General features: G+C 36.3%; 1 protein-coding gene across 1 annotated transcript; it reads left to right on the top strand.

The window, feature by feature from the left end:
- The first annotated feature begins 5,253 nt into the window (after positions 1-5,253).
- On the top strand, positions 5,254-7,525 carry LOC149148075 (2-methylene-furan-3-one reductase-like). Its single transcript, XM_089442063.1, has 4 exons — positions 5,254-5,313; positions 6,289-6,483; positions 6,593-7,076; positions 7,156-7,525. The coding sequence occupies exons 1-4, from the start codon at positions 5,254-5,256 to the stop codon at positions 7,410-7,412; spliced, it is 996 nt and encodes a 331-aa protein (XP_089298189.1). The 3' UTR covers positions 7,413-7,525.
- Positions 7,526-16,639: the final 9,114 nt, after the last annotated feature.

The raw sequence follows: 16,639 nt of genomic DNA, 5'->3' as shown, positions 1-16,639 counted from the left end.
GATATTTGAGTTTATGGGTTAAAAATAATGGAAAATCAAAAGAGTAGTCATGATGCACACAAAACTATTCGTATATTACCTTCAAAAAGAAATTACAAGCCACATAAATAGTGCTCATGAGATTCAATAGATTCCAAACAAGGAGGATATTGTTGAGAAAATATCTCATCAAAACTCCAACAACCACCAAACTAATCCTACATATATACTATTGTAAGCATTATTTCCAAGTCCCCACTTTAATGCTTACATTACATCATTACAAAGATTAATGCAAAACTAAAAAATTACAATTCACATATGAGTTGACTGATTTTCAGCGTTACTTATTGCCATGCTAAGTCTCCTAGAAAACGTTCTTTTCACCATCATAATCTTCGAGCTTCCCATTCAACTCATTTAAGACATAACCACCTTTGACCATCATTGAGGAACTTTGTATAATTGATGCTTCTCGATGCGTTTGAAGGAAAATCTCGATATTAGACCACCATATGGACAACTCACATCCATCAAAATGTAGCGAACTACACTTTGATAGTTGTAGGGGTGAGTTGTGTGATTACTATGCATTTTCAGCAGCCAATTATGCAACTGACCTTTCTACACACTAGGATTTCATAACATAACCTTTAAGTGATGCTCTTGAAGCTCGAAGCACAAAAAAATCCATCAATATATAACCAAGAGAACCATTAATTTAATTATATTATTCTGTTGATTAATTCGGCACCTCTTACAAGTAGACTAAAAAACAATGAAACAACGACCTCATAACTACAAAAGCAGTAACTACTCTCCTTTAAGCCAGTCAACTACAACAAGTTAGAGAAACCTCCTCGTCGCCGGTTTGATTTCTGTGATGGTTAATGACAGTTGTAATCATGCCCACATGGTTTATAAAAGAGCAGTATGATTTCCTGTAGCGATCCTCTTTGGCTGAGTTGATTCCATCGAGAGTAAGGGTTACACTCTTCAATTTGGGATTTGGTGAAATAACATCTCAATTATGGAAGGGCCATATTAATCAATTTGCGATCCTTTGATGCCATTAAAAGGAGAATGACCCAGGTGCTAGTAGGTAGAGAACTCATAACTATAAATATCACAATGTGCCTTTGAAATTTCCTACGATCCTCCTTGGCTGAGTTGATTCCATCGAGAGTAAGGGCTACACTCTTCAATTTGGGATTTGGTGAAATAACATCGCAACTCTGGAAGGGCCATATTTATCAATTTGCGATCCTTTGATGCCATTAAAAGGAGAATGACCAAGGTGCTAGTAGGTAGAGAACTCATAACTATAAATATCACAATGTTCAAATTTCCTACGCATTATAAAAAATCATCTACATGCTATACTTAATCCCCGTATACAAAAATCAGTGCCATTACTATTGGCAGAGTTCGATTAGGATATTAAAGTGTTTGCTCGGTATTTTCACTGTAACAACGATCCAATCACTAGAATTCAGGTTGAGATTATAATTGTGATATATCACCAATTCTGCGTCCACCTTCCATAAATAAACACTGCAGGGATAATCTAGACCAATGACCCCATTCTCATTTTCCACAGATTGGTCGTAATGGTAGGAATTATTTTAAGTATATTTAAACAACGTAGACAAACAAACAAAAAAATGGAGTTGTATTTAGAAAACGGAGTTAAATTCATAAAAACCCACCCTATAAACTTCCAAAAAAATCGCACTAAAAACAACTCAAAGAAACGGCCTCTAACCCCCAACGAAATTACAAAATTTCATAAGGTGCTTGACCACATCATTGTGAGATAGATCGAAAGAATCTATCGGCACACTAAAAGAAACTGGGGAAGCTTGTGAAGCTTGTGGTTTACGCACAGAAAACAACATTGTTCAACATAATCAAGGGAGATCTCTTGCTTGAACTCCACGTAGATACACAAACAAATATACACGCACAATAGCTAAACAAAATCTACCCAATCCACTCTCTTATGTTATACTTATTTAAAGAGGATCAGCGAATATTCGCTTCACATATTCTTGGGCTCTCACATGAGAGAGTTCTAATACCATTAGAGCTTATGTAGAAAATTGGAGGAGCAGTCATGACGTACACAAAATTATTTTTAGATTATTTTCAAAGTCAAATTATAAGTCACATAAGTAGTGCTCATGAGATTCAATATATTTCAAACAAGGAGAATATTGTTCATAAAATTTATCAACAAAATCCCAACAACCAACAAACCAATCCTCCTTATATATCATTTTAAGCATTATTTCCGAATATAATATGGCAGAAATTACAATAAATATCCATTCAAGAACTACATTAATTTGAAATATAGCACACACTCCCTCATTTGAAACTTCATTTGAAAATATAGCACACACGCTCTCATTTGAAACCTCGTTTGAAAATATACCACATTCTCATTTGAAACTGGATTTTTATTCTCCACATGAATTTAAAACTTCTCTAATATTTCATTTCTTTTATCTTCAAATTTTTTGTTTTATAAATTTTGATGATCTAATGATATTGATAGACATATAATATTTATATAACATTATGTATGTTATATGTTTTTATTTTTTAACTGAGCCTACCTTATATTATGGCTAAATACTTCTACTGAAGAGACATATGAATCTTAAATGCTAAATGTTTATGTTTACAAACATTTACTCCTACACGTATCCCCATAAATGTCTCCCTAAATATTAAATGTTGAATGTTTACAAATGTTTGTGTACACATCCCCTATATTGGGATGTAAAACACCTCTGGCTACAACAATAATTGCATAATCTTAACACTCAAATAAACAAGTTCTAATATTATAATTGCATAATCATATATATATATATATTTCAAGTTCTCTGTGATCCTTTAGAATTGACATGTGGCTTGAGGAGCCGCGACTTACCGGCATTTAAGCCATCAAAGTCACCTAGGGATCGCATCCGGCCTAGGCCACACTAGCCCTTAATTGACTGTATTTTTTAGCATGTCTGCCCCACTTAGCACAAGGTACAACCACCCCCTGTGAGTTTTGATCCTATGTGATCCTTTAGGATTGACATGTGGCTTGAGGAGTAGCAACTTACAGGCATTTAAGCCATCAAAGTCACCTGGGGATGGCACCCGACCTGGGCCACACTAGCCCTTCATTGAATGAATTTTTTAGCATGTCTGCTCCACGTAGCACAAGGCACAACCACCCCCTGTGAGGTTTGATCCTGGGTCGCCTTGCTGATAAGGCTCATCTTCAGATGGTTGTGCTAGTGAGACTTGACTTAATAATAAATATTAAAATAAACAAGTACAATTTTATTTATTATTTGTTTATTTGAAAGTAAAGAAAGTTCAGAATTTATATATATATACACTCAACAACTACTGACATGTAACTACTATAGAACTTGTCCTCATTAATATAAATCAAGTCACTTCAATGTATATCTTATTTATGATTTCACAAATTTCTAATTATATTCATTAAAATTTTAATAAATTTAAATTAAAAAAATGATTTATTCTCATTATTTCTCAAAAACAATTACTATTAAAAATATTTCAAGTTAAATCGCAAAATTAATAATAATATATATCTATAACTTAACCAAAATTGAAAACATATTGACTAAAAATGTAGCGAAAATGCTTAAATTAGAGCATACAACCACTATAGATACCAAAATTACCAAAATTTCACGGCATAATAGTCCAAATTTTATACTAACAAATTGCCTATTAAAAGCAAAGGTGCTTCGTGATTGTACTTAGTAATATATATCTTGCGAAAGAAACTTAAAATTTTACACTTCCAAAATTACCAAAATTTCACGGTATAATAGTCCAAATTTTATACTAACAAATTGCCTATTAAAAGCAAAGGTGCTTCGTGATTGTACTTAGTAATATATATCTTGCGAGAGAAACTTAAAATTTTACACTTTATAAAACGTGTATATCAGTTTAAATGAATATTTGGAGGAACTTGATGTTGCACTCCTTGTTAATGGCGGTGTTGATCCAACGCTCCCGTGTGTTTCATGGCATGTGTTTAATACTAGCGATGTGTTTGTTTACTAACACCTGTAGGTTTTGGTGTAATGGCAATCGTGTCTCCAACAAGTGGTATCAGAGTCAAAGGTCTCGAGTTCGAAACACACCTGGCTCGGATTGAGGGGTGAGACTGTTGCGCTCCCCGTTAATGGCGGTGTTGATCCAACGCTCCCTTGTGTTTCGTGGCAATCGTGTCTCCAACACTTGAGTAAACCCACCCATTCTAAAAATAGCATTGTAATAGCGGTAGAGTGATCCTGCTATAGAATGGTTTCCAAATTCCCTTATCACGATGGAACATTGATATATGACTACGTTTAATTCGTGACACGTAGTGTTGCACTCTAAACTTCCACCTTATGCAATGGATGTTCTTGTTGAATTACAATGTCAAGCATGGACAAGTTATGTGGAGACACTTTGAAGACAAATATGAAGGCAGGTCACTAAATCGTGCAGGTCCTCCAATTTGTACACCAGAGAATTATGTACCTTCCCTTTGCTGACAATTTGCGAAGGGATGAAGATAAGAAGGGCAAAACTCCAAAGTTGCGTGAACAAGAGAAATAAATATGTTGCAAGAAGGACACACCATACCTAGATGCATAACCAAATGCAAGGCATTCAAAACTGTTTTGTATATTCAATCACCAACAAATAACCACGAATCCAATTATAGTTCCTTCAACACATAATGATTCCTTTGCAACCTATACATGTACCTTGGCTTAGGCCATATAGTGGACATTTAATGGAATATGGGTGGGGTTTTGCATGATAAGCTTCACATATATTGACATTCTTTCATATGATTATGGAGAGTGGAGTTAACTAATACCCCTTCCTCTTTTTAATAACATTATTTGCACATTTTCATATGATTATGGAGAGTGGACTTAACTAATACCCCCTCCCTCTTTTTGATAACCTTATTTGCACATTGATCATCCTTATATTTGTTATCTTGAAGGACATGGTAAATATAAGAAAGGTAAGATGCCACTGAGTGAAGTCTCGAGGAAAAGAGTTATTAGTTTAATTGTGTTTTTCGATTCAACAATAATGATAAATTTAAATAACAAAAGTAAACTAATCACTAAAATAAAATATGTATTTTTATTGAGAATCACAATTGTTGTTAGACTAAAATAGGTATTAGTCAACGATAGCATTTTTCAGAGATAAGGAACCATGTCCCAAAACACACGGAAAGTATTGGTTTATCCAATGTCCAACAATCGCCCTCCTAAGGTGAGTCGGGTGTGTATCGAACTAGTGACCTACCCTCTAATACCACTTGTTGGGAATCACAAGTGTAGTTAGACCAAAACCTGCTGGTATTAGTCAAAGATCGCATTGTGAGAGATAAGGATCCACAAGAGGCCGATAGCATCCTTCAGAGATAAAGATCTATAAGAGGCAGTTAGTCCATGTCCCCCCGAAACACACGGGAAGCGTTGGTTTATCCAATGTCCAACAATCGCCCTCCTAAGGCCAGTCGAGTGTGTATCGAACTAGTGACCTACCCTCTAATACCACTTGTTGGAAATCACAACTGTAGTTAAACCAAAACCTGCTGGTATTAGTCAAAGATCGCATTGCAAGAGATAAGGATCCACAAGAGGCCGTTAGTCTATCTCACTAAACAAACGAAAAGCAATTCTTTATCTACTATCCAACGACTTTTATTTGATTATTAAATACTAAACCAAAATTCCAATTTCCAAATTTATAATGAAAATTATTTTCTCCAGAATTAAAAACCAACCATAATTACACACAAAAATAATAATATAATAAGCACATTCATGATGACCCATTAACGGAATTAAAAACCAACCCAAAAAATAACAATAATTAAACACAAAAATAATAATATGATAAGCACATTCATCATGACCCATTAACGGTCTCACTCATTTTCATATACGTATCTCATAATCCGTATTCTAGAACATTGTGGAACGCTTGGCAGATAATATATATTCAGGATGTAGCGGGTGTAGGGCGAATAATCACTATCTTATCAAAACTGTTTGAATGACAAGTCAAGGTTTTTTCTGTCTAGATGCAATGCATTCTATATAAGTTGAATGTAAAATGCTCCATCGCCAATGCTATATATTGCAGCTTATATCATCATTAATAAAAAAATGCACACTCTTGAGCTCCCCTTGACCACAACACTTTGAAAGTTGGGTTAAGTACGATCCTATCAAAACAAAGAAGTTAATAAGTGCACTCCAGAAGGAGTGGTTCTACAACGAATATGGATCCGTGGACGTGTTGCAGTTCGGGGAAGTCCCTGTGCCAAAGCCGGGGCCGGGCCAGCTTTTAATTAAAGCCCGAGCGGCTGCTCTCAATCCCGTGGACTTTAAAAGGCGGGAGGGCATATTCAGAAACAGGGATTCCGACTTTCCGGTATTGACATGGTTCCATCCCAATTTGCAGCAGTAAATTTATCTTAATCTGGAATTCTTCTATGTATTTTTTATTAGGGTCTTTTCACTAGTTTGTTTGTGTTATGTAGGCTGTACCGGGCAGTGACGTGGCAGGTGTGGTGGCTGAAGTTGGCGATGGCGTTACCAAGTTCAAGAATGGCGATGAGGTCTACAGCGACATCTTGAACTACGCAGGGGGCAGGCCAAAGCAGTGGGGAACCCTTTCCCAGTACACCGTGGCGGAGGAATACCTAGTGGCGCCGAAGCCCAAAAATCTATCGTTCGAGCAAGCGGCGAACCTGCCGCTTGCGATCCAGACTGCGCAGAAGGCGTTCGATATAGCCAAATTTGAGAAGGGGAAGAGCGCGTTCATTGTGGGAGGAGCGAGCGGAGTTGGCAGCCTGGCCATTCAGCTGGCGAGGCATGTCTATGGAGCTTCAAGGATCGTTTCCACGTCTAGCACTCTGAAGCTCGACTTCGTGAAAAGCCTGGGGGCGGATGAAGTCATCGATTATACGAAGCAGAGCTACGATCAGATCCCCGAGAAATTCGATTTAGTATTTGACACCATAGGTCAGTCACTCACTCCCCTTGCTTTGCTTGACTTCTAATACAACCATGAGTTAACCTAATCTTTTTATTTAATTTGCAGGGGATTCGGCCAAGTCTCAGGTGGTGGCCAAAGTTCTGGACATAGCTTCGTTTCAGCCTCAAGGCAGAGCTGAATTTTTTGGGGTCACAGCCAACGGCCAAAACCTGGAGAAGCTGCAGCCGTACATAGAGAGTGGGCAGCTGAAACCTGTGCTCGATCCGAAGAGCCCGTACTCATTCGCTGACGTGAAAGAGGCTTTCAAACATCAGGAAACCGGACGAGCCAGAGGGAAGATCGTCATTTCGCCGATCGATTAGGACGAGTTGATGCAGGAGACTCCATGTATGTGTGTTTGTGATACGAATGGTTGGATGGTTAAATAGTAGTGTGAGGGTTAATGTGTGTTTGTGCTCCGGATGGTTGGATGGTTAAATAGTAGCCTGAGGATCATATGTGTCTGTGATCTGGATGACTGGATTCTATAAAATAATGTATGTTTGATGAGTAATAATGATAAATTGCTTTTTTCAATGCGGAATTATTTTTTTTCATTAATAAAAAGACAGTACATTCTCTGTACATTTTCTCGTTGGTCTGTAACAATGAGTATTTTACCATATGTCTCATACAAAATTTGTCGCTAAATTTCTATACCAATGCCTCAGTCTGCATAGATTCCCCATCTTATTTATGAGAGTGCTACTATATTCTAGTAATTCATAGTTACAGAATAGAAATAAGTTTACCATACCAGCTCATGTTTATCAACAAAAAGGATGTACCAGCCTAGTAATGATGAGTTATTTGGTAAGTAATAATGATGAATGGGTTATTGTACAAATATTGTAGTAATTCATTGTTACAAAATAGAAATAAGTTTACCATACCAGCTTATGTTTATCAACAAGAAGGATGTACCCGCCTAGTAATGCTGATGAATGGGTTATTGTAAAAATATTATTGAAATAGGTTATTGATTCAAACCTTTATATTCATTAAAAAAAAAGCAAAAAAACAATTGGAAAATTTGCATTTATTTTTAAACATTTTTAAAGTATATTTACATATTTATAGAAAATTTGTGTGTTTTTTACACATTTTTTGAAGCATATTTACATGTTAATTCACTTAAAAAAAAAGAGCAAAAAGCAATTGGAAAATTTGAGTTTATTTTTACACATTTGTGTTTTTTACACACTTTTTGAAGCATATTTACATGTTAATTCACTTTAAAAAAAGAAGAAGCAAAAAGCAATTGGAAAAATTGTGTTTTCTTTGCAACTTTTTGAGTAAAAGATATTTGTATGTGTAAGTGTATATTTCTGCCATTGATTTACTCTTTTGTTATTTTAAATAAGATATGTGAGATTTAAATTTAAATTTTCATTTCATATATTTTTCTCAGTTTACAACAATTATTATAGTGTTTTATTCATCAAACAATGTGTAATTTGATAATGAAGAGTCATGGGTAAGTTTTGCAATGTTTCTTTCATTAAATAATGTGTAACTTGATGATCAAGAGTAAGTGTTTGTTTTTCTCAATGCACCACAATTAGCATAGTGTTCTCTTCATGAAACAATGTGTAATGTGATAATGAAGAGTCCTTGCTAGGCCTTTCAATGTTTCATTCATTAAAAATGTGTAATTTTATAATCAAGATTCATGTTTTAATGTGTAATTTGATAACCAAGAGACATGGGTAGGGCTTTCACATCTCATAATGCTTGTTTTCTCAATGTACCACAATTATCACAGTGTTTTATTCATCAAACACAATGGAATGTGATAATGAGGAGTTGTGGGTAAGCCTTTCAATGTTTCATTCATTAAAAAATGTTTAACTTGATGATCAAGAGTCATGTTTTAACGTGTAATTGGATAATCAAGATTCATGGGTAGGGGCTTCACATCTCGTAGTGTTTCATTTATCAAACAATATGTAACTTCATAATCAAGATCCATGGGTAGGGTTTCAAGTCTCATGATTGACTATAATTTGGTGGCATTATTTGATTAGGTTGAGTTCTTAGAGTTATGTGATCTGCATTCATACTCAATTGCAAGTAGATTTTGCTAGGAGAGTTCTATAGATGAGTTTAGTGTAAAATGATTTTTAGATTTTCATTGATTTTATAATTACAAATAATAATTATTTTATGAAGTTAATTATGATATTTTGTAATGATCTAATTATTGGGAATATCTAGTTATTATAATTTGATACCCCTATGTCGCAATGATATGGTTCATTATCTCTTATAGAAAGTAGTTGTGGCATGTTTAATAAAAATATCTCACAAATTGGTGAGTTAATTTTGTTTATCTATAATATCATAGTCTTTTCATATTGTTTTTAAGGGATCTTTGGCCTTTAAGTGTCATATGTGTATCATTAGGTGGTTTTCCACACCAACTATGGGTGATAGGGCTTTAACCATGATTGAGTGAGGACAATAAGTTTCAAAAACCCTATGAATCTCCTAAGTCTCAATAATTGTAAAGGTGCCATCAAACCACCACACAAGACCTTCGTAGGTGACCCTCTAATTGTGGTTATGGATGTCATTAGTAGGCTTTGAACACTAGTAATGGGGCTCAAGGTCTTTATCATGAGTGAGTGGAAAATTTATGGCCATAAGACTTAAATGAAGCTTCTTGGGCTCAAACACAATAACTGAAACCACCCAATATATATTTGTGTGTTTTTTTTTGTTCATCAAAAGTTGGTCTTGGGGCTTTAACCGTGACCAAGGAAAGAAAATAATTTCTTTATGCCCTAAATGAACTTCTTAGGTTCGTGAATTATGGATTAGTCCTCAAATTAGTGCAAAAGACATTGGTCAATGATCCTTGAGATTTACTTATGAATATGGGCTCTATTAACTGGTTTCTCACATTAGGGATTAAAACCTATATGTTGGTTTCAGGAAGAAAACGATGGCCTAGTTTCTTAGTGAAGATTCTTGAGTTGAAGCACCATGCGCATGACCTTAAATCACCAAATGAATCATCTTTAAGGGATCAATGGACTTTAGTGGGATATCATAATCATGTAAAAAAATTGCATACCATTGCTCCTCTAAAATGATAATGGTCAATTGATCATGTCAGAGCATCTAAGATATTTGTTTTGGAGGTTTTGGTTTTGGTTTTTATGGAGGACCAATACATAGAACAAACTGTAAGAATGATGTATTAACACTTTTAGATTGTACTAATAGATAATCAAAGGGTTGTTATTTAACTTCACACAGTGATTTGAATTTATTTGGTGTGTAGAAAGAATAAGTAAGGAGATATGATTAATTTAGATTTGAGACAAAGAGATAAATTATCATAAGTGGGAAAACCTTTCTCCAATGTTCAAAATTTAAACAAACTATGCATAAAATTACATAAGATGCTGACAATTTTATGACTTAGAGGGAGCATTTTAGACAGACAGTCCAATATCTCAGTCTCTTTATGATAATAACTTCAAAAGGAATTTTAAGAATAACTGTAACACATTTATTCTCACATGATATCTCTGTAAAACATAAGCATATGCAAAATAAACATAATGAATTGAAACACAGTGAAAACTTACAGAAGAAAACAAGATTGTATGACACCAAATTCAGAATCCTTTGCTTTATTATCAGTGATCTAGAAAGAGCTTGTACATCAATGCTTTTACAAAATTGTTTATGGAAAGTTACCATCTTTAATAAATCATAGAAGAGAGTTATTTATACAAGTTTAAACAAAATATCCTAAACTGATTACAAAATAGCTTGAAAGAAGATAAGAAAAGAAAAACTGATGCATGATGTGTCCCTATTAGATAGGAAGTTGTTGGTGACCATTCCTTCAAAATCTGTTGTTGTTGTCTTCTTGTTAGAATGAAAATTTAATCAATTGTTTCACACAATTGATCCCACCTTTTGATCCGAATTGGATCCTTGAAAATTATCAGAGTTTCTATGATTGTTCTTAATTATGTCAGACTTCGAAATCTTGTAAACAATGAGTTATCAGGAAGGACCTCTGGACGGTGGCAGTTTGTAGCCAGCATGGAACAACGAGGACCCTCGGTCAAAGCGCGTTGACCGTTGGCCCATGGACACTGCGCAGTGGCGCAAACTAGCAAATAGGGAGTCCATATCAGAAAACGGAGGCCACTAATCGCGCATCGTAGGATAAAAACCTCAAAGAAGGAAAATCCCCGGCACCCAATCATGTGAAGAACAGAGAAAACCATGGGAAAAGCGCTAAAACCGACAGGCGGGTCCCGTGATCCAAAACCGGAAGAATATTGAAGACATTTCAGGCGATAAGTGGGTTTGGCCCAAGACCCAGTGATGCCATACACTGAATGACACGTGTCCGGCGTATGAGAGAGAAAACCGCTCTCATCGCAGGGTAACGTTCAAGCAACTCACCTGTGTAATAAAAGTGATGACCGTAGGATCTGGAGGCCTCAAATCTAACGACGGAGATTGCACCCGATGGGAGAGCAGATTTGACGAAAGAATAGGCTGAGGCATATGAAATTTGGGGTCTGACATGACCGCTGAGCTGGCAAATGAATCATTTCACAGAATAATGGAAATAATGACCATTCGAGGAAGAACTAGCGCTCAATTCGTAAGGAGACAAGTGGCCACCTCTTTGTGAAATGTTACACAGTGGCGATGACATAGAAGCAGGGAATTTCAGTGAACAGAGGCAGGCGATCCGAAGAGACAGAAGAGGGAGCGAACAATCAAGGGACAGATTTGCTTTAAACCACAAACATACAGAGAACAGAGGGAGACAGAGGAGACAGAGAATAAAGAGTGAAGCAAGAAGAAGAGAACAAAGAAGTCGAGCTGACCTGCAGAGCTGAGGCAACATCGAGCAAACAGAACCGAGAAGGCTTGAGAGGTTCAAGCAATCCCTGTGAGGATATCTGTCGGGAACTGAGTACCAAATTAGACTCATCCCATTAAGACCAGTTGAGGTTGAGACTTTGTAAGGGGGAGTCTATGTACTTTAGTGGCTTGGGGAATCCAAGTACCACCCTACTTAGCATCATCTATTACAAGAGACTCGAATTGACCTCCTCATTGTAAAAACTCTGCTTAAAGACACAATAGAAAAGGCCACCACTAAAAGCTGGACCAGGAGATGTAGCCCAGGAGGATTGGGTGAACTCCTTATTAAATTGTTGTGTTTTTGCATTTGCTTACTGTGTTTCTCTTAATGTTTTCCAACGTCTGTGTATTTCACAATCTTATCGATCCATTGCTTAAAATAACATAGGCATACACCAGCACATGAATCTGTAATACCTACATTAATTAACTGATATCATACATAAGTGATTTCAGATCAAGTGGTATCAGAGTTATAGGTTATTAAGGTTAGATAAGCTTGTGCTGGATTTAGCTGTTGAATGCTAACTAGATCAAAGCTCAAATTAGGAGAAGGAGAGTTGGTCGAAACTAATCCTGAAATTGGAAGAGTCTATCCTCAGATGAAATGTCGGAGGAAGGTTCTGTGGAGCCAGACCCTCAATTTATAGATAGTTTCCTAGACATAAGGTCCATGGTAGAGAAAATGTATAAGGACTTTAGAAAACATAAGGATGAAGATTCATCAGGCTCCAAGAAAGATAAAGGAGAAGAAGAGTCTCTCCTCCATGACCACTCAAAAGGCAAAGGGAAAGAAGAAAGATTTCTCACACCTCCTAATAGCCCTGAACATAAAAAGAAGACATCTTTGATTAAACTAGATGTTAAATTTGATTTACCAATATATGATGGAGAGTTGAATGCAGAAAAGTTGGACAATTGGATTAGACAAATTGATGTTTATTGCAGAGTGCAGAGTATTGATTCAGACAAGAGCAAGATTCAGCTGGCCAACCTACGCCTTGGAGGCACTGCCTTACTTTGGTGGGAAAGTAGGACCCAAGCTAACATGAAAAGACATGGTAAGACTCTTTCTGTCTGGAGTGAATTTGTTTCTGCAATCAAAAAGCAGTTCTATCCACTAGCCTACATGCAGCAAGCCATGATGAGCTAGAAAACTCTTCGACAATTGAAAGGGAAAAGTGTACAAGGATACACCCAACAATTTAGGAAGAGAGCATTGATTCTAGGAATCCCATTAGACTCACCTGAGACTCTGTTGAAGTACATCGGTGGTCTACACAGCTACATGAGGCACACTATCCTCATGTTTAATCCTACTAGTATAGATGAGGTATCTGTTCAAGCTACGCATCTAGAAGCTAGAGGAAAGAATGGAAACCCAGAAGTTGGGGATCATCCCAACCCACTACAAGCAAGAATAAGGAGAAAAGAAAAAAGAAATGGAAAGCAAGGAAGGCCAACACTGCACAGAAAAACAAGTCTTCATGCACTCACTGTAAGAAGAATGGACTTGATGATGAACACTGTTGGATTCTGCATCTGGAACTGAGACCTAAGAAGTTCGAGGGCAAGAAGAAGAATAAAGCTGTAGCTATACAGAAAGATTTGGGGCCGGACTCAGGAGATGAAACAAACATTGCAGCCACAAGTATAAAAGGTAAGAATTCTGAAGCATCTACTAGTAATTCTGCACAATCTACTATTGATGAAGTAAATGAGAGAAAAAGACATGAGCTTTTCCATATTTGAGTTATTTCCAAACATCAAAAGATTAATACTTTGTTTGATAGTGGCTCACAAGTAAATTTAATTTCTGAAGCAATTGTAAAAAAGTTGGGATTACTGACTACACCTCACAAGAAACCATACCCATTAGGATGGTTAAGTGATAAAGAACAACTACAAGTGACTAAACAATGCAAACTTAAGTTTTCTTTTGGGTGAGCATTTGTAGATGAGGTTGAGTTAGACATAATTCCTTTGGATATATGTGGAATTGTTTTAGGAAGTCCTTACTTGTATGATAGAAAAGCTATCTTCTATAGAGCTGAGAACAAGTATCTACTCGTTAAAGGTGGAATCGAATACTTTGTAAGACCTCATAAGCTCAAGAATAATTATACTCTCATAAACTCAGGGTAGATGAAACGAATGTAAATTCATGCAAACAATTTTTACTAATGGTTGTAAAGGAAAAGAAACCTAATAAAAACAATGCATTTGAGGGTTGTGGTGCTAAACAGCAAGCTGATTTAGAAAAGGTTTTCAAAGTATGATATCTTGTTTCAAGAAACTAAAGGTCTGCCACCCAAAAAGGGAATAGTGCATGAAATTAATTTGCAGCAAGATGCTCCATTGCCTAACATTGGAATGTACAGGTTGTCCGCTTTAGAGAATGTAGAAATCAAGAAGCAGGTGCAGGAGTTGCTCGAGAAGGGGTTCATCAGACCTAGCACATCACCATGTCGATCTCCAATCGTTTTGGTGAGAAAGAAAGATGGCTCGTGGAGAATGTGCATTGATTACCGAGCACTGAATAAGATAACAATCAAAAATCGTTATCCCCTTCCTTGCATAGATGATCTATTAGATCAATTGAAAGAAGTTGTTTATCTTTCCAAGTTAGAGTTGCATAGTGGATATCATAAGGTCAGAGTTGCAGAACGAGATGCATGGAAGACTACTTTCAAAACAAAGTAGGGATTGTATGAGTGGCTGGTTATGCCTTTTGGATTAACTAATGCTCCTGCTACTTTCATGAGAATAATGAATGATGTAATCATACCTTTTCTTGATGATTTTGTTATTGTATATCTAGATGACATTATGATATTTAGCAAAACTTGGGAAGAACATTTAAAGCATGTTAAGCAGACACTAGATGTTTTTAGAAGAGAAAAAATTTATGTTAAACTCTCAAAATGTGAATTTGGCAAAACATCTTTGAATTATTTGGGACATACAGTAGGGGGTGGTGAATTGAAGATAGATCCCTCTAAGGTAGCAGTCATTGTAAACTGGCCTAAACCCAAATCTGCTACAAAAGTTAGGAGCTTCTTAGGAGCAGCACAATATTGGAGAAAGTTCATTTCTAACTTTTCCTTAATTGCGGCTCCCTTACATGCTTTAATAGGATTGAACAAGGTGTTTAAGGGGGAGGAAAACAGCAGAAAGCCTTCAACACCTTGAAAGAAAAGATTAGTACAACACTAGTACTAGCATTGCCTGATCTTCAAAGACAATTTAAGATCCAAACGGATGCCAGTGACTATGCCATGGGAGTAGTGTTGATACAGCACGATAAACCCATATGTTATCATTCTGAGACATTTAATTCTGTAGTATTTAACTATCCCATATATGATAAAGAACTGTATGCATTAGTATAGAGTGTGAAAAAGTGGAAACATTACTTAATGGGCAAAGAAACAGTTATACATATTGATCATCAACCACTTCAATATCTACACTCCCAGACTAAGTTGCAACAATCAAGACACTATAGATGGATGGGTTTTCTACAACAGTTTCATTTATTCATCAAATATAAAAAGGGCATACACAATAAAGTTGCAGATATGTTATCTAGACCCATTATAAATGAATATACTATACTTAAGCATAATTATGTGTTACATGAGAGCTACATTGATCAATATGCTCAAGATATAGACTTTAAAGATGTATATGCAACTTTAAGTCAAGGCAAACGAGTAGAAGAATTGGATTACCATATTAAGGACCAACTCCTATATCATTGTGGGGAGCTATGCATTCCACAAACTGAAAGAGTAAAGATAATTTGAGAAGCACACACTTCTCTAATATCAGGTCACTTTGGGGTAAGTAAAACAGTTGCATGGCTGCAAAGATTTTGTTATTGGCCAAAAATGAATGAGACAATTTCTAGATATGTAAGAGGGTGTACTATGTGTGCTAAAAGCAAGCCCAGCAATAGAAAACTAGGCTTGTACACTCCATTACCAATTCCTTCTCATCCTTGGGAAAGTGTTTCCATGGAATTTGTTGGATGACTGCCTAAATCTAGGAAAGGTTATGATTATTTGTATGTTGTTGTGGATAGGTTTAGCAAAATGTGTATTTTGATACCTTGTAATAAACAGATTATAGCTGAACAAATTCCAAAACTGTTCTTTCAACATATATGGGTTCACTTTGGATTACCCAATTCCATCATATCTGATCGAGACACCCGATTTGTGGGAAAGTTTTGGTCAAGTCTGTGGGAACTGATGGACACCAAACTGAAGAAAAGCACAACTTTCCATCCACAAACCGATGGCCAGACAGAAGTAGTCAACAGGACAATGATCCAGTTGCTTAGGGGATATTGCAGCAAGCATCCTAAGCTTTGGGATGAACATTTGTGTTATGTGCAGCATGCTTACAACCAAGGCAAACATTCTTCTACACAGAGATCTCCTTTTGAGACCTATTTTGGTTTCACACCAAGGTCTCCCTTGGATTTTGTCTTTGGTAAGGACACAACAGTTGAGGGACACAACGATGTGGACAAGGCAACTAGGTTCATTGAACAAATCCAAGAGATCCACCAGGTAGTACAGGAACAACTAGAAAAGAGCCAGGCCAAATACAAGGCAAGGCATGACAAGCATCG

The sequence above is a fragment of the Pinus tabuliformis genome, chromosome 9 (assembly GCF_031772625.1).
Source record: "Pinus tabuliformis cultivar Carrire ecotype Pingquan chromosome 9, CPIR1, whole genome shotgun sequence".
NCBI classification, from domain to species: domain Eukaryota; kingdom Viridiplantae; phylum Streptophyta; class Pinopsida; order Pinales; family Pinaceae; genus Pinus; species Pinus tabuliformis.
This window is presented reverse-complemented; position numbering and strand designations above follow the sequence as displayed.